A 25,982-nucleotide genomic window follows, 5' to 3' on the forward strand; every position below is an offset into this window, starting at 1 on the left:
TACTGAGCTGGTCTGCCGAGTCTTCAGACAGTGGCATTATAATTAGTTGAAGTTCTTGAGCATTGCTTCACCATAAAGTCTCAGGGCAGGCTGCACCAATACAAAAATACAAAATTAAAACAGTTTACTCTAGGGTGAGTCCTAAAGAGAGGGGGGGGGGGCACAGGAAAGAGGTTTGTCTTTGGCATGTGATGAAAGTGATACAGTGAAGATACCACATGCAATTCTATGGGACACAAATTCTACAGCTTAGAGACTGTCACAGGAAAATGCCCTCTCCTGGGTTGCGATTCCCTGCACTTCCAAGGGTTTGAGAACTATCTGACAATCTTAACACTTGTGAGGGTGTGTAGGAGAAAAGGTGATGATGCAAATATTTGGGGTATAAGTTGTTCAGGGCTTTAAACACCCATGTGAGCACCTTGAGTTGCCCCAGAATCTGATGAAGGGCAGTCCAGAAATGGAATAAATAATAAATTTATTATTATCACAGGCTGAGCATTTAATGGCACAGGGGACAAAGGCTGCATAGGAAGCTTGGTTCATGTCCTCATGGGAAACTAGATTGAATCTGGGCTTTTACTTTCCAGGTGCTGCCTAATGTTGACATTGACAGTATTTCAAGCGACAGCACCAGCGTCAACCATATTTCCTTTCCAAAGGAGGTGATACAGGTATTTGAATTCACCCTTGCTAGTTTCTGATACATAAATATGGCTTGATACCAGTTTATTATCACGGGAAACAGGTCTGGAATGGCTGTTGTTGAGGAGAGCATTTAGCATCGAATGGCCACGTCACATGTGGCAAATTTCTTGCGAAGCAAGCACTGCTCCGAGACAGTTCCTCACATGGCTGCTTTGCTTGGAAGCTGAGAAACCATGAATAAGGATAGCATAGTAAATGTTGTAACTGGCTAGATTTGAAGAACTTGGTTTATATTTTGTGGGCACCTTTGTACGCCGACAGTCCTCTCACTTCCAGTCCCTCAGAACATACTTTGATGAAGGCTTGATTGGAAGTCTCTAAAATCAATATTAAGTCCCATTGGCTGTTGGGATGGGAGAACTCTATTGAGGAAGGGAGGATGCAAACTTGATTGGCCATGTCTTGTTCCCAACATTTTATCCTGCATGACCACGAAAGGCTCGATTCTTACTGGTTGGGGTCTCCAGTGCTGGGGAACAGGCTTGTCTCCCACCCCATTGGTAACTGGTCCCAAGATATAAGCTCCCCACTCTATTTTCCTGCTCTCTTTCAGTGTAGCAAGAATGTCCTTGTAGCTTTTTTCATTCTTCTCCTCTACTAAATCTCAAGGTTCACTTAATCTGTATTATTATTTTTTAGGCTACTGCAGAAAGCCTAAGTCTGCCCGAGGACGATGAAGAACTGAAACTTCCTGGTGCCGACTTCATTGATGTTACTGGTGTCAGTCAGGTGAGTTTTCCAAAAGCTTCTCACTTAGCAGGGGAGAAAATGTGATATTTATTTTTTAAGGGTCACCATTGTTACCCGCTGAACATTCTTCTTAGGAAGCTGATTTGATTAATGTTTAATTCACTAATGTGAAAATTACTTCTAAAGAAACCATCAGGTCTCATTTATAGCAGCCGGTGGCAATGCTCCTATGGTTTACTACACTGCTCCTTTGGAGTTTCACCTCAAATCTTCTTTGTATAGCTTTCCTCTTATTGTAAAAGCATGCCACTCCATGTAAACTGCTGCTAAGGCTGAGGTGGGAACAAGGAAATTAGAGGCCAAGGAGACTTTGACAAAAGGTATTGTGCAACCAAATCCGCAGGTTCTGCACAGAAAGACCAAGCTCTGCTTGTACCAGGCGGCTTGCAATCACCATAATTAATTTTGCACCACATGGAGCTTAAAAGCATCGCAAAAAACCACAGAGTAGTTGGAAATTCAGCAATTCGTGCATCTGGAGATCTTTCTGAGGGGCTGGAATGGAAGAGGAAGCCCCAAGCGTGGCATAGGCACCTTCTGTTTGCTATCAAGGGTGAAAAGAGAGCGTAAAGAAGGCTACCGATGTTGAGCACAATCCAGTCCCTGGTTTTTCCTTCTCTCTTGGCTGACTTTTCACAACCCCTTGTTGTTGTTTAGTCGTGTCCGACTCTTCGTGACCCCATGGACCAGAGCACGCCAGGCACTCCTGTCTTGCACTGCCTCCCACAGTTTGGTCAAACTCATGTTCGTAGCTTCGAGAACACTGTCCAACCATCTCGTCCTCTGTCGTCCCCTTCTCCTTGTGCCCTCCATCTTTCCCAACATCAGGGTCTTTTTCAGGGAGTCTTCTCTTCTCATGAGGTGGCCAAAGTATTGGAGCCTCAGCTTCAGGATCTGTCCTTCCAGTGAGCACTCAGGGCTGATTTCCTTCAGAATGGATAGGTTTGATCTTCTTGCAGTCCATGGGACTCTCAAGAGTGTCCGCCAGCACCATAATTCAAAAGCATCAATTCTTCAGCGATCAGCCTTCTTTGTGGTCCAGCTCTCACTTCCATACATCACTACAGGGGAAACCATAGCTTTAACTTTACGGACCTTTGTAGGCAAGGTGATGTAAACGTCACTAATCGCAATCCAGTGAATGTCCTAACTTCTGTGTACCATTGAATTTCCATGTTCCTTTCCCCAAAATATGTTCCCTGGGTTAAGAAGTACATTGGTTGTGAGATTCTGGGCCACCTATTAATGATACTGTTTTTGTAATCCTGGTATTCATAAATGCAAAAGGCTATCTTAATTGTATTTCATAGAATCATAGCGTTGGAAGGGGTCCCAAGGGTCATCTAGTCCAACCCCCTGCAATGCAGGAATCTCAGCTACAGCGCCCATGACAGATTGCCATCCAACCTCATTGTGTATCATCCAATTGGCCATCCAATTTCACTGTGTATCATCATTGTCGTGACAACAGTTTTAGCAATGCACATTTGGAGATGAGTTTTGTATAACTGCAGTGTTGAATTCTTGCAGTTTGCTTTCTTTTCATTTATTTTCTTAATTGGGAAGGAGTTCTAATATTTCCTACTCTTTTATCTAAGCTGTAGCTGTGTCAGAAGCCAGAATGCTTCTCCTTTGAGATGCTTCCTTTCTTTTTTAATAAGTAAAGTGAAACCTCGTGGTCATTTATTTCCAGCTTGTGCTTATGAAGCAGCAATAAAAGACACCAGGATCATCCTTTTTTTTTTTAAGATGTGAGCAAGAAGCGATTTTTCCCCCCTGCCCCTTGTCCTTTTTTCCATTTTCTCAGGCGTTTCTTTCATCCTGCATCCTTGGCAGTCTTGGCCAAGTGTTCAACCACAAAAACATTCCAACTCTAACACATGTTTGGCTTGGGTTTGCCTAAACGATGAGCCTGAAGATGTGGAAGGATTAACTTGAATCCGAAAGCATATAAATACTTGAAGGGAGAAATACTAGAGACATCAGAAGAAAAGCCTCATAACTACTTTGTTGAGAGCACATGCGCACAAAGGAAATGCCCACAAAGTGTCTGGCAGAATACTCACTTTTTCTTTATGAAAAATATATAAACTAAGGGAGTAGCCTTCTGTGTTATGTTTTACAATTCTTCAGTGACAGTTGCATTGAAATAGAAACACAAAGGAAACCTATGGGGAGAAATGCTGTCCAGTAATTAGATATTGGGTAGAATTTGCTGTCAGAATGAAAGATAACTATGAATACCGTTGTTCCAGTGGGGAGAAAATGTTTGCCAGTACTTATGTCTGTGAATGTGAATACACACACACACACCCACCCACACACACACATACATTTTTGAACTTTAACATACACATGCAACATAAATTTTAATGTGCAGAATACAATTTGTTGCAGAAATTCAGGTGAGTTGTAAAGTGTGCACCAACACAGCATATGAATAGATGCTTTCTCTAGAAGCAACGCTTGAGATGGCAGAACTTGGTCAAGGCTAGTGGGAGGCCTGCATTTGAGTTCTGCTTCTGACATGGAGTAATTTGCGACCTGGAGCAAGTTGCCCACCATCTCAATTTTTCATCTGCAAAATGGGAATGCTAATACAGGTAAGCCCTACCTTGCAGGGCTTGTGAATGCAGAGGTAGTATAAAACATTACCTGCTGTGAAGTTGAGGGATAGGGCAGGCTTTGCATCAAGATAAAGGATGAAAAAGGGATAAAAGTAAATGAAGCATAGTTAGAACAGAAAATTTGGATAGAAATATTTATCAGTGATTCAGAGAACCCCATGCCTGGTTTTCTGTGCCCAGGAGGACTTTGTTCCTTGATTTTGCTTGTGGTGGTGGTTGGGTTTGGTGAACAGGAGTCTTAAAAGCCAGGTGGCAACCACTTTTTTTTGAAATAAGTATTTTCAAAAAGAGTTTCTAAGGTGCGTCTAGCTTTCAAGGAGCTTCTGGTCAAAGGTTGAAGTCAAAAATTCCACTGGCCATGCCTAAAGAACCTTTATGGATCTTGGACTATAAATAAGTAAACGGATATTCTACTTTTGTAATACCCTCTTGAGCCAGGTTCATGCTGTTCCAAGTTGTTTTCGCTACATCTGTTTTCAAAGTATGGTCTTCCCTGCTCATGAGGGACCTGTGTCAATGTAGCTGATGGGATTGGCAAAGCACTTAGTTACTGACAATAGCAAAGACCTTATGGCTGATGGGAATAGGAAATTGGATTAAGAAATGTAATGGAGCTTACAGGGAGGGGAATCTGGTTCTAAAAATTTGCCGTCAGTGCTACTTAGAGAGTCCCCAGACCCACTCAGATGCATACAATGTTGTGGTTGTGCCTTGCTATGCAGCATAAGTCTGTATGCCATTTTAAAAATTTTTTTCACAACTTGTGAAGCACAGGGCTGTTGCCAACATTTCTGAATGTCGAGTGTGCTGGACCCTCAACAATGAAATGTATTGCTAATGGAGGTGTACTGAAATACTGTCTGGCTGTGCAGGATTGAATTAGCCTTTGTTGCCATTAGGACGAAGGAGACGAGGATGTCCCGGAATTCTCTGAGCCAGTCCTACATTTTGACAGACAAGAAGAAACCGCTTCTCCAAAATACAGTGGCCCTCCTTTTCCACCTGCTGCTCCTCAGCCCACAGCAGACATTCTGGATGAGATCATAGAAAAACGAGAAACCCTGGAAAACAAGCTGGTTGGCTGGTGAGTTCCCAGAGCAGGCGCTGTAAAATGGTGATGCGCTGGTGGAATGTCTTTAGCTCTATAGGACCATCCATGTATATGCCGTTTTACAGAGCAGCCTGTGCAAAACAGATCCTTGCTCTTAGAAACTCATGGTCTTGCATTTGGGCTGTGAAGGCCATGATGGAGGGAGGGAGGGAGGAATAGGTAAACCCCGTTACACGTACTTGGCCTTGGTTTTTGTTAGCCACACAACGTAAGGGATTAAGCTGGCGTCCCCCACATCCACTCAGATGTCGTTGACTTGCGACTCCCATCGGCGGCATCAGGGCCAGCCCTACCATTAGGCAGAGGGAGGTGGCTGCCTCATTTGGATGCTGGGAGCCTGCAGGCCAAGGCTTCTAGCTCTGCTGTTCTGTATTTGGCACAAACAGCATAAAGGCAGGTGCTTTAAATATACAAATCTTTATTCCACCAGGGTGGAGCAGGAAGTAATGGCACGAATCATCAGTGGGATGTATCCACCCCAGAAAGAAGCAGTACGCAACATAAGCTTGTCAGAGAGCGAGGACAGTCAAGATATATCCTCAGACATCGGTAAGCAAAAGCTGCAATATTTCTCTCTCTCTGTCGCTTCTGCAACCCCCAGCGGAGGGAAATATTTACAGAAAGTGGACTGATCCAAGGAAAACGAATGTTCCTAATAGCCTGATTAGAGCCTTGCTTTCGTTTAGCTCGACCGAGAAATGTGTTTAAAGACACTTGCTCAAGCCAGGTAAAAAACAACAACAACCCACACAGTTCTAAACCTTAACACTCCCTCCCCTTTTTAGGTTTCAAGTAATATCCCTGCCCTACCCCCCCAGATAAACTCAATGCAGCAAAGCATTTTGTATGATGCATAATAATGTAAGAATACCACAGGGGAAGCGGGAATTGTAGGGTCCACTAAACGTGTGTTCTGTGTTTGGAGTTGGCCTTCAAGAACACAGCAGCATGGTGTTGGTTCATATTGTTCCAGCGCCAAGAGAACTCTGCTGGCTGACATATAGTTAGTTTCCTGGTTGGATTGAGAACGCTGCTGGTGAACCTCCAAAGGCCATCTTTGGCCAAGGTAGACCAGCGTATCTTTGGGACTGTGTCCTCCCATGGGGTGTTGAGATAGTCAGAAGCTAGATTGGCATGGACGTTATCACCCAACAACTGGTATTCTAAAGCATACTGCTCCTGAACCTGGAGTCTCCATTTAGGTAAAATGGGTGAGAGCCATTGTTAGAGAGACCTCTTCTTCATGAGTTTGTCTGAGCCCCCTCCTAAAGCCACCTTTAGGTTCAGAATATCTGGAGGGCACCAGGTTGGGGGTAGGCTGACTTAAGCCACCAGGCACCAGCACATCTCTTGGTAGTGAACTCCGTGAGTGAGTTAGGCATTGTGTAAAGAAGGTACTTCCTGATTTCAGAAAAGAATGCATTGCCAATCAATTTCAGTGGGTGACCACCACATTCAAATATTATAGGAGAGGAAGAATAACTTCCTTCTCTCTAGCCATATCATACTTGATTTTGCCTTATGTTGTAGTAGCATACTTTTTAAAGAAAAGGAAGTTTTTCTGCATGCCAGAAATCTGAAAATCAAGGACTGCTTTTGCCACACAAGCACGTCACCTTGGATCCAAATATCGCTGTAGCACAAACAGAAAAATCCACTTAAAATTAATGCATAGGGTCTTGATTTCTGTCTGCTCCTCTCCCTGACCCTCTGGATCCATTTCTCAAGGGGGGTGGAGGGTAAGAGAGGCTGGGGAAGCTCTTGCTGCCCAAGAACAACAGAACTCTTGATTCTTAGTATACAAGCCTTTAGCATTATTATTAATTTACAATGGGGGTGGAAGGTTCACAGGCTATGAAGGACTTTCTCACAAATTTATTGACAGCTGCACAAATTATTATGGCTAGGAAGTGGAAGGGGCAAGCAGAATATAAAATGGGAAAATGGTATAAAAAGGTGTGGGATATAGCTATTAATGATAAAATTAATGTGTGCCATTAAGGTAAGACGGGGAAGATGCAGGAGGAACAATTTTGAGGAGATATGGAAGGTGTTTGTAGAATTTGTACTGTTAAAACAGAAAGGGGTCAAACCATCACAAGATGTGTTGAAATTTTGGGAGGTTGGATAGCTACAATGGAATGGTCTTGGTGGTTGTTGTTGTTGTTGTTGTTTAGTCGTTTAGTCGTGTCCGACTCTTCATGACCCCATGGCACTCCTGTCTTCCACTGCCTCCCGCAGTTTGGTCAAACTTATGTTCGTAGCTTCGAGAGCACTGTCCAACCATCTCGTCCTCTGTCGTCCCCTTCTCCTTGTGCCCTCAATCTTTCCCAACATCAGGGTCTTTTCCAATGAGTCTTCTCTTTTCATGAGGTGGCCAAAGTATTGGAGCCTCAGCTTCAGGATCTGTCCTTCCAGGGAGCACTCAGGGCTGATTTCCTTCAGAATGGATAGGTTTGATCTTCTTGCAGTCCATGGGACTCTCAAGAGTCTCCTCCAGCACCATAATTCAAAAGCATCAATTCTTCGGCGATCAGCCTTCTTGATGGTCCAGCTCTCACTTCCATACATCACTACTGGGGAAACTAAAGCTATTGTTTTCCCAGTAGTGATGTATGGTCTTGGTGGCAGGGTGCCTATTTTTATTCTTACTAATTTGTGATTATTACTTTGTCAAAAAGAATAGTATACAAGCCTTAATATTTGGTTCTTGCCTGTGTTCTGGTTTATCTTTAGTTGTAGCAGCAGGTACCGGGGGGTTTCAGCTGTTTGTCGATGCCGGTCTCCCAGTGGATTCGGACATTATTAGACATTTTGTGAATGAAGCGCTTGCTGAGACAGTTGCCGTCATGCTGGGTGACAGCGAAAGCCAACAGGCAGCCTCTGCTGTTGTTGTTCCTCAAACCACAACACCCTTGCCAGAAAAGGTGACTTGTTTCTTTTTGTTTGGGATTTGTGAATAAGAATTGGGAATTTATTTATTTATTTATTTTGTAGTAATTGGGTGGTATTCAACTAAGTTTTATTCAGAGTGGACCGATTGAAGTTAATGGACCTAAGTCAAGTTTATTCATTTCAGTGGGTCTACTCTTGAGTAAAACTTAGCTGAATACCACCCTTGGCGTTTTGCTTCTTGCAGCATATAAGCAACTATGACAAAAAGTTTGAAATAAGAGGCTTTCTGGTCTTCCTGCCCCTTTTTGGCAAAGAAGGTGTGCAACTTCTGAATCTGTTGCCAGCACTGAATCGAGCCTAGAAGCTACATCTCCTGACCTGGACACTGCAATTCTCTTTTGGCTGGGAACTAAGCGAGGCAGAAATATACTCTGCACATTCCCAGAGTCACTCTTTTCATTACTGGTTTGTGCTCCATGGCACATGTTTGGCCATTTGTTTGTCCAGAAGAAATTGTCGTCTGGGCAAGTGGGTTTGCTGCAAGGTGGGTCTATAGGCAACTGGTTGATAAGCTAAATTGCTAAATATAGGGCCCTCAGTCCACTGTTGTTTGAAAACCCAGAATTTCAGACTTCTTGCAGTTTCTCCTGAAACTGCTCCTTCTCCTGAAAAAAATTAATCCCATTCACCCAAAATCAGCCCAGACTGAAAATACTGGGCATTGCTTGCGGCTAACCCATTCACATTCTGTATGTAGCTGCTGCAAATTGTAAATCTATCCCAATACCATTTATGCTCCATTTATGTTTTGATTCTAAAGGGTAAGCTTTTATTAGCCATAAGAATAAGTGCATGTCATTTATTTATTGCTTGTGGGTTTTCTTGAGATTCAGAAACATTTGTAAGCTAGACTAAGTCCAGTCAATATCCCATCTCACTTCCCCTTGAACTGTGCTCTCACTGTTGCAGAAATCCTACATCCTGTAAGCTTTAAATTCCTGGCTCTTTCTTTCCCAGTCAGATTTGATTATTTAAAATAAGGTGGAGGGGATTTTTTCTAACAGCTTTACTACTTTCTTTCAATTGCCTTCGTGTGTGTTTTTTCCAGGAAACAATACTGTCTACTCCACTAGCCACACCTGAAGCCACACCTCCTCCATCCCCTCCTCCTCCAAAAGAACCATCTCCAGTAAAAACCCCAGAGTCCTCTCTGTCTGTGCCTGAAATTGATGGAGATACTGATCTGAGGCAGCCAGCAGCAGCAGGTATCAAAACAGGTTATCAGAGTAGAAAAGTTGCTAAATTAATTACACTCATCAGCTTTGTTTTCAAGCATGGTGTATTTTAATTTTCCAGAAAAAGCTTTCTTGATGAATTGACATATTGGGAGTTGTGTTTCCATCACCTCCACCCTCCAAAACAACAACAACAACAACACAAGCCTCTTCTGCTAGAAACTATCAAAATTATTCTAGTAATTCTTCTGTGTGTCTAGATTTGGGGAAGGGATCAATCATAGAATTGTAGAATCATTGAATCTTAGAGTTGAAAAATGTTCAACCCACAGTTTACCAGCTTGCTCTCGAGAATATCATAGGGGACCTTGTCAAAAAGCCTTACTGAAATCAAGATACATCATGTCCGCAGCATTTCCCTGGTCCACCAAGTTTGTAATTCCATCAAAAACAGACATCAAATAATTTGGCATACTTTGGAAACTTTCAGAACTTCAAAGCAAACGGGAATAGAAACAGAAAGTAATTAGTTTGTTCTTGACCAGTCTGGACTGTCGAGTGTATATTTGCTCCATGCAGCAAGCGAAATGTTTGCAGGGAATAATAATAATAATAATAATTATTATTATTATTTATTTATACCCCACCCATCCGCCTGGGTTTCCCCAGCCACTCTGGGCGGCTTCTAACAGAAATATTAAAATACACTAATTTCTTAAAGATTAAAAGCTTCCCTAAACAGGGCTGCCTTCAGATGTCCTCTAAAAGTCTGGAAGAGTCATGCATGCCTTTGCTGCAGCAACATAGCTTGTCTTGGCATTTCTTTATCCCTTCTTTTTGTAGGATTCAAGGCTGGAGCCGCCATCAGCCCAGTGGCTACCCCTGTGGTCACCCCTGTGGCTTCACCGCCCAGAGTAGCCACACCGAGCCCTCCTGTATCCGAGCATGTCCCAGGCGGAGGAGTGGTGGAAAGGCAGACGCCTCCGAACCCCTGGGGAGATGCAGAGCTTCCTCTGGAAGAAGAGAAGCCCAGTCTGCAGAGTGAAGAAGGGAGCTATCGCCCCGCAGCCATGTGAGTTGTAACACTTGGCACAAAATCATCTTCTAATCTTCCTCTTGCAATTTTCTTAGCTGCAACGATAAAGGAGAAGTACCAATTAATTACTAATATTTATATATCACTTAAGATGCAAAAAAAGAAAAACTAACTATGATATTTTAACACCCCTGGAGCCATTACTGTCAACTTTCAGATGACAGACAAAGACACTCTTGTTTACCTGGGCTTTGGGTTAATTAATAACATAAGCAGAACTTACCAGATCAGACCACTGGCCCGTCTCATCCAGCATCCTGTTCTCACAATGGCCAGCCAGATCCCAGTTGGGAACTCACAAGCAGGACCTGATCTTCTAGTGATACCCAGCAACTGGCATCCAGAGGCCTTTTTGTGGTGCCCACCTGGGCAGTTTAGGTTCCATCCTTTTTACCTTTGTATTTGCTTATAAATGTTTGTCAGCTTTGTGTGTTTTATGGTTCTATAATGAGTCGCCTTTTGTGGAAAGTTGATGAACAAATGTTACTATTATTAATATTAAACTCTTATATAAAAATGAAACATATCAGTAAAAAAGAGAGGCTATCAAGGAACATTCAGTGAAATATTGGTACATAATTAAATAGTGATTTACCCATAAAGCAGTGCATTATGAGGCTAGCTAGCTAGCTAGGGTTTTTTTCCCCCAAGGAAGGAGTTGTCCTCTTGGCACTATTACCTGAAGTGGGTGTGATGAGTAGTTGTTGTTTAGAGGGAACAGGTACAGTGGGCATGGAAGCATGGAAACAGAAGGGAGAGAGCTGAGCTGAATTGCCCCGATCCAGCCAGAGTGTCTGTGGGGAGTGCATTATTTTATAGCAAACCATTTTTCATTTTTGTTGATTACCCTCTAAAGTCACCCAAACAAGTGTGATCATTAAAAAACTACCATTTCATGGAGAAGTAAAATTAAAAACAGAAAAGACGTGTTTGACAAACTGGCGAAGGTTTAAGCAATGTTAGTAATGTGTGACATCAGTTTTTGACAATGCCCTTTATTATTATTATTATTATTATTATTATTATTTGTCATTTTTAGCATAATGTCTGTAGCCAAACACGAAGAGCCGGACACTTTGGTCTTGCCAGCTCCTGAGCCAACTGAGCCCCACGAACCGCCCCTGCAGGAGCCCAGGGCTCCATCCCCTTCTGTGCACACCCCCAGTTCTGGCCTTTCCACAGAGGAGAGCAGTCTGACCGCCACGGAAACTGAGACTGCGGGAAGGCCGATCTCAGAAGGAGAAATTCTGTACAGTTACGGACAGATGCTGGCAGCAAAAGGTGAGTCTATGTCCAGCTCTTTGTCTTTCTTTAGCATTTTGCCTTTAATTTTCTCATTGTTTCAAGACCAAACACATCCCCTCTTAATAGTGTAAGAGCTCCGAGGGTGACCTTGCAAGATTTATGGAACATGCGGAAGGGCCCAGACCTCAGTGGTAGGGAATCAGATTTGCATGCAGAAACGTCCCAAGTTCAATCATCTGCCAGTGAGTTCGAATAATACTGAGTTAGGTGCATCCTTGGTCTGATTTGGGATCTAGCAGTTTCCTTTGTTCCTATAATCAGCAACTCGTTTTTTCCTGGAGGTCACATCAAGCGGAGGTAGTATAATTCTACAAGGGAGAGGAAGCCTATCTTTTTTAAACGTTCCCCTGCTTTAAATTAATTAAACTCCTTCAGCTTGGCAAAACAAAGCATTATCTTTTTACAATGGGGATATGTTATTTCTGCTCTTACACCACTCCGCTGACTATTTCAGAGCTGGAGCAAAACAGTTTGCCTTGTTTGCCTTCAGTGACACTGTCATGCCGCTAGGCCTGGGCAATATATCAATTTATGAGGAGCTGACCGCAATGTCGGCTTCACTCAGTGGTATATCGCTGGTGAAACCGTCGGTGCTCCTGAGTCCCTCTCCTAGCAGTGTCTGCTGGAGGGAGTCGAACAGTGGTGGTTCCACTCAGCGATATATTGCTAGTGTGGAACCGCCATCCCACTCTGTCCTCATACGACGCAGAGAGAGAAAGCCGATAACAGCTTGTTCCTCCCGCTGCATCTTTAACCTGCTCGACTGAGGAGTGTGCAGCTGCTCTTGCCTCAATTGAGCAGTTAAAGGAGCCCTCAGCCCAGCGCTGGCTCCTGTGAGCCGGCGGAAGTTTGGGGGTTCTGTGAAACTGTCCAGGTGAGGGGAGCATGATTGCCGTTCCCTGCAGCGAGCAGTTAAAGGAACCCTGATGCTCTGCCCGCTTGTACGCAAGCAGCAAGAGCACTGGGGCTGTCTCAGCTGGGAGGAATATATATATATATATATATATATATATATATATATATATATATATATATATATATATATATATATATAAATGTCCAGTAGCACTTTAGATAGTGATGTATGGAAGAGAGAGCTGGACCATAAAGAAGGCTGATGGCCGAAGAATTGATGCTTTTGAATTATGGTGCTGGAGGAGACTCTTGAGAGTCCCATGGACTGCAAGAAGATCAAACCTATCCATTCTTAAGGAAATCAGCCCTGAGTGCTCCCTGGAAGGACAGATCCTGAAGCTGAGGCTCCAATACTTTGGCCACCTCATGAGAAGAGGAGACTCCCTGGAAAAGACCCTGATGTTGGGAAAGATGGAGGGCACAACAAGGAGAAGGGGATGACAGAGGACGAGATGGTTGGACAGTGTTCTCGAAGCTACGAACATGAGTTTGACCAAACTGCGGGAGGCAGTGCAAGACAGGAGTGCCTGGCGTGCTATGGTCCATGGGGTCACGAAGACACGACTAAACGACTAAACAACAAGCACTTTAGAGACCAACTCAGTTTGTTCTTGGTATAAGCTTTTATTCCCTCCCCCCAGCTGAGCGGCACAAACAAGGTGCATTGTCCCAGCCTGCAAGACTGGGTGAATCGGCCTCACCTCTCGAGGTGAATGCTGGGGCAGTTTCACCCGGTGTCTTGCAGGCAGAGACCAATACATCTTGTTTTTCCCCAAAATCGCAGTATATCGCCAAACTGCAATGTTTGGCCGGCGATACACCACAATGTTGAAAAGCTGATGTCACCCAGCTCTACATGCCACCAGAACTGATTGGCTGTGTAATGCTGTGGTGTCATTGCATTTACGAGGTGACCTCACCTGAAGGAAAGAAGAGAAGTTGTGGGGTGGAAGAACTCCACAGTGGTCTGAAAATAAATGCAGGAGGGTGAAAGGTAGGGAGAACCTCCCCCACTACCACCCAAAAGCTTGGAACCCTCTGTGCCAAAACTTGTTTCAGTCCTTGTTCTTAACCACCTATTTTGTTATTTTGCAAGTGGAATGGATTTGTGCGTTCGCCTACTGTGCACAAGTGCATGTTTGTTATGTTTTTCCTTCCAGCTTTTGCAGAAGGAGGACTGTCTCTTCCAAACCTAAGTGACAGCATGACTAGCACTCTTCATGATGCCCATGAGATGGTAATGAAATCATTTAACTAGACACTGCCAAAATTGATGGGGTCTTCAGGGTGGCAGCGGCAGAAAACTGGGTGCCCCCCAGGTAGCCACCTCTAACTGGTCCAGATAGACAATGGGCCGGTTTGGTCAAGAGGCAGTGGCTGAGTTTTGCACATATCACTAAGCCAAACCAAAGCTAAGAGTGAGTGAGTGAATGAATGAGTGAGTTCGTTGGTACTCCCATCAAAAAACGCAGCCACTCTGCTCCTCCCAGTGTCATGTTCTGGCTTGCTGCTTATGGGTTGATGGGAGACCAACCATGAACTCAGGTTCAAACATAATTCTCTTTTCTAAGTATTGCAGTGGCAGCAAGACGGGGGGCCAGGGAGGCAGAGGAGCACAGTCGCTGCATTCACACAGCCGCCACTCAAAGTAGATTAGAAATAAAGGAGCAAACAGTGGTCATTGAAACACAAACTGCCACGATTAAAAACAATGGCACAAAGAGCAACACAATCAATCAACAGGGTCAAAAACTTTCTTAGAAAGGTGAATTGCTGGTGAAACACGAAACAAAGATAAGGGCGATTCAACATCTTGGAACAGGGAGTTTTGCAGACAAGGGGGCACCACGAAAGAACTTCTCTTTTTGTGGTCGTTGCTTTAGTACCCATATCATATAAGGACATAAGAAGAGCCTGGCTGCTGGATCAGGCCAAGGCCAGATGGGTGGGGTGGTACTGTTATTATTCCTGTTTACACTGGCCAACCAGATGCTTATGGGAAGCCCACAAACAATGCATGAGTTGCAACATGACTCTCCCTGTTTCTGCTCTGTCAAAACTGGTGGTCTCTTCCAACTCTATGATTCTATGATTCTATGGTGTTCAGAGGAATACTGCCTTCATCTGTGGAGGTAGAACATAGCGATCCTGGCTAGCAGCTAGTAACTATTTTATAAATAACTCACCTTCTGTTATTTTTTAAACTGTTCTGTAATAGCTTTTATTACTACTACTACTACTACTAATAATAATAATAAAGCTATTATAGAACAGTTTAAAAATAATAGTTTGTTGTACCCCGCCCATCTTATCTGGGCAGCTTCCAGCATATAATATATAAAAACATAGTAAAACCTTAATCCTTAAAAAGCTTCCCTATACAGGGCTCAGGTGTTTCCTAAATGTTATATAATTACTCATCTCCTTAACATCTGATGGGAGGGTGTTCCACAGGGTGGCACCACCACCGGGAAGGCCCTCTTCCTGGTTCCCTGCAACTTGGCTTCTCACAATGAGGGAACTGCCAGAAGGCCCTCGGTGCTGGACCCATAGCTGCCAAGTTTTCCCTTTTCTTGCGAGGAAGCCTATTCAGCATAAGGGAAAATCCCTTTTCAAAAAGGGATAACTTGGCAGCTATGGCTGGATCTCAGTGTCCGGGCTGAACGATGGGGGTGGAAACGCTCCTTCAGGATTTTTGTACATCACCTTGGACCATATGTGGAACACTAATGATGATGATGAAGAAGAAGATGATGAAGTGATGATGATGATTGCAGCAGCACAGAGTGTGTTGCTGCCCCTATGGACAAAACTGTTGTGTCACTGAAAGAGTCTCCCAAGGCTTTAGAAGAGTGATTGACCTCAGTAATGAATGCTTTTACAGTCAAAACTTGGTTGTCGTGTGTAATCCGTTCCGGAAGCCCATTCGGCTTCCAAACCATTTGACAACCAAGGTGCAGCTTCCAATTGGTTGCAAGAACTTCCTGCACTCAAGCAGAAGTCACGTCAGATGTTCGGAAAAACATTCAAAAACCACAGCATTTACTTATGGGTTTTCGGTGTTTGGGAGCTGAGGTTTGGCTGTGTTTTATGCATTTATTTTTTAAAAGTATGCCATTGTTCATCTTTCAGGATTTTGATCCTCCAAGCGAAGGGCAAGTGTTACAGAGACCTCGCAGAGGATACCACAAGGACCCAGTTCTCTCCCTTTTCTCAAGAGTAAACCAAGCACCACTTGCTTCCCAGGAAGAGATCTGTCGGAGTGAGGTATGTTCATTTCTCAAAATAGAACAGATCACACCTGTGGTCCCATGCTCCACTCTGTGTGGGGTGTTTGTTAGAGTGGGCGGGGTGTGGATAGGAAATCTGCCTCATAGTAGTCTGGATGATTGCCAGGAGGACGAAATATTGCCACCTCCCTTCTCTCACCCCTGTTTCTCTCCCTTTTACTCCAGAACACAAGTGACAGTGCTGGGGAACTGAGCGAGGGGCAGCGGCCAAAGCTGACAGAAGCTGCAGAAAGCATCCTGATGGGACGTTGCTCTTACACGAACCAGCCTAGTACCCGGGTTTCTAAAAAGTCACCTCAGCATGCAACATCTCCAGGACAATATTACAGGGTTGCAGGTGCAAGTTTAATTTTTTTTTCCTGAGGGTTTCCCCAGAAAACCCCACAGAATTTGCTTGAAAATGTCCCCTGCTACTGGTTTGCAGTGTAATGAATATCTCTTTTCAGTCTCCTCTTTGCAATGCTAAACATGCCCAACTCCTTCAACCACTCCTCATCAGGCTTGGTTTCCAGACCCTTGATCATCTTGGTTTCCCTCCTCAGCACATGTTCCAGCTTGTCAACATCCTTCTTAAATTGTGGTGCCCTAAACTGGACACAGTATTCCAAGTGTGGTCTGACTAAGGCAGAATAGAGTGGTACTATTACTTCCCTTGGAGACGCGGGTGGCGCTGTGGGTTAAACCACAGAGCCTAGGGCTTGCCGATCAGAAGGCCGGCGGTTCGAATCCCCGCGACGGGGTGAGCTCCCGTTGTTCGGTCCCAGCTCCTGCCAACCTAGCAGTTTGAAAGCACGTCAAAGTGCAAGTAGATAAATAGGGACCGCTCCGGCGGGAAGGTAAACGGCGTTTCCGTGCGCTGCTCTGGTTCGCCAGAAACGGCTTAGTCATGCTGGCCACATGACCTGGAAGCTGTATGCTGGCTCCCTCAGCTAATAAAGCAAGATGAGCGCCGCAATCCCAGAGTCAGTCACGACTGGACCTAACGGTCAGGGGTCCCTTTACCTTTATCTATTACTTCCCTTGATCTGGACACTATACTTCTGTTGATGCAGCCTAGAATAGGGTTAGCTTTTTTTGCTGCTGCAAAGTCATCACATGGTTGACTCATGTTAAGCTTGTGGTCCACTAAGACCCGTAGATCCTTTTCGCATGTACTGCTAGTAAGCCAGATGTCCCTCATCTTATATTTATGCATTTGATTCTTCCTGACTAAGTGCAGAACCTGACATTTGTCCCTATTGAAATGTATTTTATTAGTTTGTGCCCAGTTCTTCAATCTGTTGTTTTGAATCCCGATTCTTTCTTCTGTGGCATTAGCTACCCCTCCGAGTTTAGTGTCATCTGCAAATTTGATGAGCACTCCCTCAATTCCTTAGTCCATATCATTGATAAAGACGTTGTTGAACAATGACGGGCCCAGGGCAGAACCCTGTGGCACCCCACTTTTCACTTTTTCCCAGGATAGCTGATAGTCTGGCTATATAAAAAGCACCTTCCTATGTTGATCTCTTTGTTAACCACTTCCAGAAAACAACCTGGTAGGAAAACCTCTAACTTCTTCATGAGTAGCGTTTTTATTTTGCAAAAGCGGGGGAGACACAGCTCTATTAGAATAGCTCATTCAACACAGAAGAGTCTTTTCCAGGAAAAACTAAAACTCTTGGTAATTACTGTATTTTTTGAATGGCTGCCACTTTTGAGGCTAATTCCTTTAAAAAAATTATATGTATAAGGTGCAGCATGAGACTATGCATCAATCCATCAACAGTTATGGTTAAGTGCTGTTTTTTATTTCAGTCTTGCTCCTGCGTTATAATTTAGAAGTTTAACAATCAAATAGCCCATTACATCACCTTGTTATAAAATATTACATATTTCCAGAGTCTGACCTTGTGTATGTATTGAATAAATACATATTATGCTAATCTTTCTGCTTAAAAGTGGGGGTTCGGTTTGGATATTTGGAAAAAAATAATAATCACGTGACAACTGATACAGTACAGCAATTCCAGGGATCATGGCCTATAGCATGTCTTCAGTCTTTTGAGCTGCCTTCGCATTGTATGTCATAAATTCAGCGAGTGCTTCCAAGAGTTTATGAGCTGGTCATGTCTGCTTGAGCTGCCAAAGTGATTATTGTGGCGCTATCAACATTTCCAGTATAAATCAGTGTTTTCTGTAGCTAATGGCTTAGCTATAAAAAATTCAGCTCTGAGTTGAAGTGCAGTCGGCTCAGTGCTGTTGATGTTGCAACAAGTTATACTGTTCCTTTCAGAGAGTCTGCAAATGTGTTGTGGATCTTGTAGCAAATTACCCTGTTTTTAATTAGAGTGTGCTGGGTTATTTTGCTCGTTCACATAATAAAATGACTTTCTCTCTGTGTTGGAAACCTTTATAATGTACCTATCTGCTTGGAAAGCTCATAAATGCATGTGCTTGGATTCTTAGGAGCTCTGAGGTTGTGCATAATGTCTGCTCTGCTTAAAAATAAATTATTCCACAAAGTCAGTCCAGGCCAGTGCTGATGCAACAGGGCTAGTCTCTTAACCATGTGATTGAATGCTGCATTCCCTTGTCTCCGACACAAATTCCCCCTAAGCTGTGATTAAGCAGTATATCAGCACCAGCATCAACCAAAGTTTTGAGCTAGATGGATTCCTTACTTAACCAGGACTCTTAAACTAACTGGATTAAAGCCACTAGTTCAGAATCTTTGGTCAAGCAGGGGACTTGGTTGATACCAGCGTTAACCACTGTTATAGCAAACGTAACACTCCCATCTCCAGTTAAAAGATTGGCCTCATTTGTCTGTGCCAACCCTCTTCAGAAACATTCACTGTGGTTTTCTTTTAAAAATTTCAAAAGGGTGATATTAAGAGATTTATGGCTAAAACCTTTTTGTGATGCCAATGAGAACAAGCTTAGGATTTCTCAGTTTCAAAGCTTTCTCAGGCTCTTGGCAAACTCCACGCTGCAGTTGCTCCAGAAAAATCACCAGTACGCACGCAGAGAAGTACAAAGAGCCCCCTTCTTTTTGGCATGGGAGTTGTGCTCAGAGTATGATGAGTAGGCAAGAGAATTGCTTTTTTTCTTTTCTTTTGAGGGTAGCCTGCAAATGAGTCTAAATAGCATCTTCGCAGCCAAGAGAATCCCAGCCGCATGGGAGGATGTTGGTTCCTTTCGCTTTGATTCATTAGGGTTGTTTTTGGAGTAAGTATACTGTGTATTATTTTGTTTTTAATTTTAGCTTTGCTATGTGCTTTAAATCTGGTTTAAACCTCTTAGGAGAAGGCATTGGAGGTGCTGCTGCTACTTGTGGGCCAATGACCATGGCTGAGCTGGATCGACCAGTTTCTCCAACAGCGCAGGGAGATAGCAATTTGGCACTGCGCTCGGATGGCACATCCCAGGTAATGCACCTTTTGTAGGCCAGGACAGTAAACCTGCAGCTTGCACGCATCTAACACACATGGACAAAAAAAGTTAAAGGGGGCAGGTTGTGGAGTTTGAGGGGGAAATTGAGGCAATCCCACCCACCCTTGAACCTTGTATAGCTTTGACTATACATTACTTTGTCTTTATGCGCAACCCCCGGAACATAACCCCCATGTAAGTTGCAGGCTTACTGTACCTAAATATGTTGTGTGTTTGTGTGTGCATTTTTGCAAACAAAACACCTAGACTGTTTGGATTGTGTTAACGTCACCCAACGTAAGGTGGGACTGCCTTTAGTTGTTCTTTATTAGTTTTCCTATTTATTAGTTATTAGTTTTCCTTATTAGTTTTCCTTCACCGTGACATCCCAGGGGGGGTTACAGCCATTTAAAAAAGCAACGTGAAAAACAGTTAAAACAGATTGCGAACAAGAGAATACGGTGGGTCCTAAAATATATAGCTCAGGTGTCAAAGACAAGGGTAGAGAGGGAGTTCACAATTTTGGGGCTATCAGAGAGTTATATGAGTAGAAACCCAGCCAGTAATCTATCTGCTGCGTTTTAGACCAGAATGCCAACCCAGTGTGGTACAGTGGCTAGAGTGCTGGGCTGTCACCTGGGAGACCAGGGTTCAAATCCCCACTCAGGCATGAAGCATGACCTTGGTGTGACCAGCCACAGCCTCTCAGCCTGGCCTACTTCACAGGGTAGTAGTTGAGATTAAATGAGGACAACCACACCTCCCACTTTGAGCTCCTTGGAGAAGAAGGTCCCGCTAGCGAATGCTAATGTTGTAGCCTTAATTTTGTATCTTGAGCAGGTTGTGTCCCGTGCATCTCAAAATTAAGAGGAGGGCTCCCAATGATACCTAATAAATAAATAGAAAGAGAACCTCCCCACGTGATGCTGACACAAAAACCTCACACATGTGCCATGTGAAACAACCAAAGTTTACAACCCCCCTACTCTCCCTCCCAACTCTCTTCTTCCCCAGCCTTATGCTGTGTACAACTTCAAAGTCTCACATTGAATATAACTGATCTGTAGAAAAGACTGCGATCTGAAAATAGAGATGATGTATGTACTTTTGTAACCCCAAAAAATCTTTAATAAAAAGCAATTTAAAAAGTAAGAGGACACACTCCAAGTGTCCCTATTTTCCAGGGACGTCCCTGATTTAGGTTTCTGAATTGATCCCGGAATGTCCCACTTTTCCTTAGGCTGTCCCTATTTTCTTTGGAGAAATGATGGAGGATATGCCGTTATCCTAAGCCATCTGAAGGCAATCCTGTATAGGGAAGTGTTTTTTAAAAAAACATGTTTAATGCATAATTATGTTTTTATATATGTTGGAAGCTGCCCAGAGTGGCTGGGGCAACCCAGTAAGACGTTTGGGGTTATAAAAGTAGTAAAATTATCATTATGGAATGGGACGTCCCTATTTTCATCAGAGAAATGTTGGAGGGTATGGAACTGTGCCTGCCTTCTTGTTGAATTAAGTTCACAGCGTCGGTGCCTTCCTCTGTCCCAGCTAGCGCATTTGACAACCACGGACAATCACATTTAATCAGCTCAGTTTTACTTCTTGGTTGTAGTCTTATCTGAAAAGATGGACATGCATTACGATCCACACTTTTCTAAGAAAAGATAACCTTTTTTTCTTAAATGAGCTTTTTTTAAAAAACGGGGGGACAGCTGTAGCTCAGTGGTAGAGCATCTGCAATCAGAAGGTCCCTGGTTCAATCTCCAGTGGCATCTACAGGAAGGGCTGAGAAAGATTCCCTTGCTGAAATCCTGGAGGGTCGCTGCCAGTCAGTGTAGACAATACTGAGCTAGGGGGAACAATGGCCTGACTCGGTATAAGGCAGCTTCTTATGTTCCTATTAAGCCGTTTTTTGTTTGTTCTTAACATTCCAACATCTCGTTGATGGTCTAACATGACATTTAATAACTGACATACAGAAAGATCGCCAGGAGGCACAGCAGGCAGCACCCGTCAAATCCAGAATCATCTGTGTGAAACCGAAATCCCAAGTCCCAGAAGAGCCAGGTAAATTATTTCTTTTATGTTCTCTTAGACCTGATATTCTGGTCCACATTTTTTATGGTAGCAGATAGTCACTTTAAACCAGGCACCCCCAAACTCTGCCCTCCAGATGTTTTGGGACTACAATTCCCATCATCCCTGACCACTGGTCCTGTTAGCTAGGGATGATGGGAGTTGTAGTCCCAAAACATCTGGAGGGCAGAGTTTGGGGGTGCCTGCTTTAAACCAACTGGCACGGTATCCTTCTGTTCATTCCCCCCCCCTTGCTCTGCAATGCCAGTGAGCAGCACGTGGCACATATGGCAAAGTGCAGGTGCTCAAAGTAGCAACTGGGCAAAAGGATGAAGGTAATTTGGGGAGAGAGAGCAGCGAGTGCCCGGTTCGCTCTCTCTGAGCAGTGCGGTCAGGCTGTCCAAGCAACAGGGCCAAGAGAACCTTCAGTGAAGTGAAATAATAGCAATTTGTTCGGATCTGGAATTAATAAGCTATAAATCTATCTTATAATAATACTGTACTGTCTTTCATATCCATTTGTACGTTGAAATTTAGTTGAGCTTGCCAGCTTATTGGAATAGAATGTTATAGAAGCTGAGAGAAACGATAGATTGAGGCTGAATTGCAGAAATGTGCTTTGCTAAAAGCATATTGCAGGTTTCAAGGTAAACCTTTACAGTATATAGGTACTTCCTTGGGAAATCTTAGCATAGATGTGAGAAGCAGCCTCGTGTAGTGGTATTCGAAATAAAGAAAAAGGACATACCGGTAAATACTATGATTCTATGAAATCCTTTTATTTGTTTTTTTTAAAAAAAAAACAAGTTTAAATCTATTGTGTTTTATTTCATAAAATTTATATACTGCTTGATTGTGTTTTTTTTTAAGCAGTGTTATCAATTTAAAATAATGGTCTAAAACAGGCATCCCCAAACTTCGGCCCTCCAGATGTTTTGGGCTATAATTCCCATCATCCCTGACCACTTGTCCTCTTAGCTAGGAATCATGGGAGTTGTAGGCCAAAACATCTGGAGGGCCGCAGTTTGGGGATGCCTGGTCTAAAACCTAAAGAAAAAAAATCAACAATATGCTAAAGACCAGCTTAAAACATATGTCAACGATCTGTAAGTCTGGATAGGTTTATCAGTTCTTGGGCTGGGGTCTTGTTTGGGGGGCATTGTTGCTGTTCTTGATATTAGTTTTATTTTAGATCTTGTGATTTCTGTGGAAATGGTTCGCTTTAGTTGTGTATTTTTAAATATTTCATTTATTGATTATGACTACTTTTGTTATGTTGAAGTTGTGTGTCCCCCCCCTTTTTTTTTAAGTAACCTTGAGCATGGTTTGGAAAGGCAGCATATAAATATTATGTATGTATGTAAACAAAAATGTTTTCAGCATGAGCCGAAAAGAGTAAAGTGAGCAAGCCATCCTAATGTCAAAAAATCTATGCGTCTGTAAATATACGATATTTTTTAGAAGTGTGTACCTACATATATTGTGAATGTGGCTAACATGTATCTCATGTGCATTACAGAACTTTGCTTGCCAGCGGGCTGAAATTAGCTGTGGCTCCCGGTCATGTTAAGTCGGCATTACTGCTGCATCATGTATGAATGAGTCAATCTGTTAAATATGAGCCCTTGACCACAAGGTGGCAGCTTCTGTTCTTTTTTTAAGGAAGAATGCCAGGGTGGGTTTCACATAGAAACAGGGGTGGCCAACTCCCAAGTGACTGCAATCTACTTACAGAATTAAAAACTGGCAGCGATCTACCCCCATTTTAGGAAGAAAAGCCCCCATTTTGGGGGGGTTCATGTCATTGTTGAGCTTTTTTTAGGGAGGAGGAAAGCCCCATTTTTAGAAGTACAGGGCAACGTTTGTTCTTGTTGCTTAAAGATAAGATCTAATAGAGCCTAATCCAGTTAATATATATGATACTGGTCTTCCTCTTTCCAACTAGCTGAACAGTCAGCTGCTTAATATGACTTACTATGCAATCACCTGTGACGCCAATCCTAAGTGTTGGTAGTCCCCGAAACTGGAGGGAAAGGACTAGACTCAAATACCAGTATTTTCTGACCCATAGACCAGAGGCTGAGTTTGGGTGATCATTGTCTTTTCCACGCAATGCTCAGGATTTGTGTTCATTATGCAGTGGGATGTGCCCTCTTCTGGGTCACAAAAGGGGATTCGACTTATAAACGCTTCCCCATCACATCTATCTGTCTGTCTGTCTGTCTGTCTATCGGGTCGTGCAGCAATCTCACACACTGAAGACGTTGTGGTCATGGAGCCAATTAAGTATTGGAACCAGTACAGTTCCTATCAAGCAAGAAATGCATACTACTGTAGTGAATACATGGCATTGAAAACAAGTAATCTGGATCTTTTGTGTGTGCACGCAATACGCAAGAGAAACCAAAATGCTTATCGACCCTTACGCAACCAATCTAGCAAGTGCTGCAGCTTCCATGGGGAAATGGGTGGTCTGGAGAGCAATTGTGAAAGCCTCCAGGGGGGTTCGTGTTCTGTGCTCAAAACATCTTCCTTCCTTAGATTTGGAAGCTATTATGTGTCACAGAATTCATTTCCTCGGTTAATAGATTCATTACTTGGCTTTGCAAGATAGTTTGCTGTCGTCTCTTCATTAGCCAGAAATTATTCTAATGAATTACAGTACTTACTGTGGTATAGCAAATCCCTACCAGATGCGACAGCTGGAAGGGATGATGTTGGAGCCAACTGTGGAGCTCAAATCAGGACAAGAAGATGATAAGGGTGTGGGATTGTTTGGTTTGCCTTGGTTTTTGGAGTCTTTTTGCTGGTGTTCCAGAGGTGGCTTTAGGAAGTGGCATTGTAGAGCTGGCCAGAATCAGAACCTGGGACAGCTTTCAGGGACAGACTTCCATCTGAAAGGTCTGAACAATCCTGGGTTCATAGTTTAGTAATTACTCCTCCCCCTTTGAGATATCACTGGAGGGGTTCACACCAGACTACAGTCATACCTCGGTTTAAGTACGCTTCGGTTTGAGTACTTTCAGTTTAAGTACTCCGCAGACTGTCTGGAACGGATTAATCCACTTTCCATTAGTTTCAATGGGAAAGTTTGCTTCAGGTTAAGTATGCTTCAGGTTAAGTACAGACTTCCGGAACCAATTGGGTTTGTAAACCGAGGTACCACTGTACTTCTAGTAGATTTCAGAGCCATAAGACCTTCTGAGCCTAGAAAGTTGACACTAATGAGGTTTTAGGGCCAGGTCGCAACAGAGTAGAGTTGGTTACAGTACTAAGTTGCTGGTCCGTAGTTCAGAAAAAATGATTAGCTAACAAAGCACATTTTGCTACCTGGGTAGCACTAGACATATCAAGATATCCAACGCACCCTGGTCACCATTTGTTTCAGCTCCTGCCATCGGGACGGAGATATAGAACTATGCAGGCAAGAACGAGCCGTCTCAGGAACAGTTTCTTCTCTAGAGCGATTTTGGCCTTAAATGGAAAGCCTGGACTTTGAAGTCATCTTATTTTACTTGTTATTTGTATTATATTTACTGTTTTTAATTAGGTTTTGTAATTTTGGATTATGCGGAATGCTTTATCTGAGTGGATGTAGCAACCGAGTAATTTCGTTGTTCCCGCAAGGGGACAATGACAATAAAGATATCTTATCTTATAAGATTTGGTAAGCTTATAATGCCTGGTCTTCCAGTTCTGGTTTGTTGCTTGCTTGAGTAAAAACCTTTAGGAATTCGAGGCAAAGCATTGGGCTGAAACAATTATGACAGTAGGTCTTAACTGCAGAATTTTGTATCTCTATCTCTTCTGTAAAGGCCAGAAATGCTTCTGTAACCTTGAGTCTGGATTACTGTAATGCACCCTATGTGGGGATGCCCTTGGGCCTGGCTTGGAAGCTTCAGCTGGAGCAGAATGCAGCAGTCAGACTGCTGATGGTGACACATGGCCAACAATATATGACACCCTTCTTAGAACATCTGCACGGGCTGCCCATTTACTGCCAACCAGGATGAAGGTCCTTGCCAATTTACAAAGCCCTGAACAATGTAGGTCCAGCAATACCTTGGGGACTGGCTGAACTCTGATCCCACAGCAAAACTGAAAGCAACACAATTGCCAGAAACAGTTACAGTATAGAAAACTATGGAATAATGCAAAACATCAGAACTATCAAACTGAAGTCTCTGAAAGTCCTTGAATAAGTCACGGTGCCAGACTTTTACCCGACGGCAAATGTCCAATTCTGATGTCCAACTCTGAACTATGCTGAACAGTGTCCATACATGAGAATGAAAAATACTGTAGTCACTGTACAGTGACTACATAATCGCATGAGCACTGTTCCAGGGTATTTTTCATTCTCATGTATATTATATCAATTCGAAAAAAGATTGGTTAATGAAGAAATTACAGATATTTCTACTTACGAGTGTTTGTTGAACTAATTGGCTGATGAACTGAATGAAACAGTAGTTCCTATCCGGAAACACTGTTCAGCAGAGTTCAGAGTTGGATATCAGAATTGGACATTTGCCGATTATACAAAGCTTTACAAGC

General features: G+C 43.2%; 1 protein-coding gene across 1 annotated transcript in view; it reads left to right on the forward strand.

The window, feature by feature from the left end:
- The window catches only part of KIAA0586 (KIAA0586 ortholog), a 328,230-nt gene that overhangs the window by 26,225 nt on the left and 276,023 nt on the right, over window positions 1–25,982 (forward strand). Inside the window, 13 exon segments of the mRNA XM_060271150.1 lie at window positions 591–674; window positions 1,348–1,437; window positions 4,985–5,169; window positions 5,627–5,745; window positions 7,933–8,123; window positions 9,200–9,356; window positions 10,170–10,398; window positions 11,462–11,703; window positions 13,803–13,879; window positions 15,775–15,909; window positions 16,098–16,269; window positions 19,218–19,342; window positions 21,329–21,416. Coding sequence (XP_060127133.1) covers window positions 591–674; window positions 1,348–1,437; window positions 4,985–5,169; window positions 5,627–5,745; window positions 7,933–8,123; window positions 9,200–9,356; window positions 10,170–10,398; window positions 11,462–11,703; window positions 13,803–13,879; window positions 15,775–15,909; window positions 16,098–16,269; window positions 19,218–19,342; window positions 21,329–21,416 — 1,894 coding nt within the window.

Source organism: Zootoca vivipara, chromosome 1 (genome assembly GCF_963506605.1).
Source record: "Zootoca vivipara chromosome 1, rZooViv1.1, whole genome shotgun sequence".
Taxonomy (NCBI): Eukaryota; Metazoa; Chordata; class Lepidosauria; order Squamata; family Lacertidae; genus Zootoca; species Zootoca vivipara.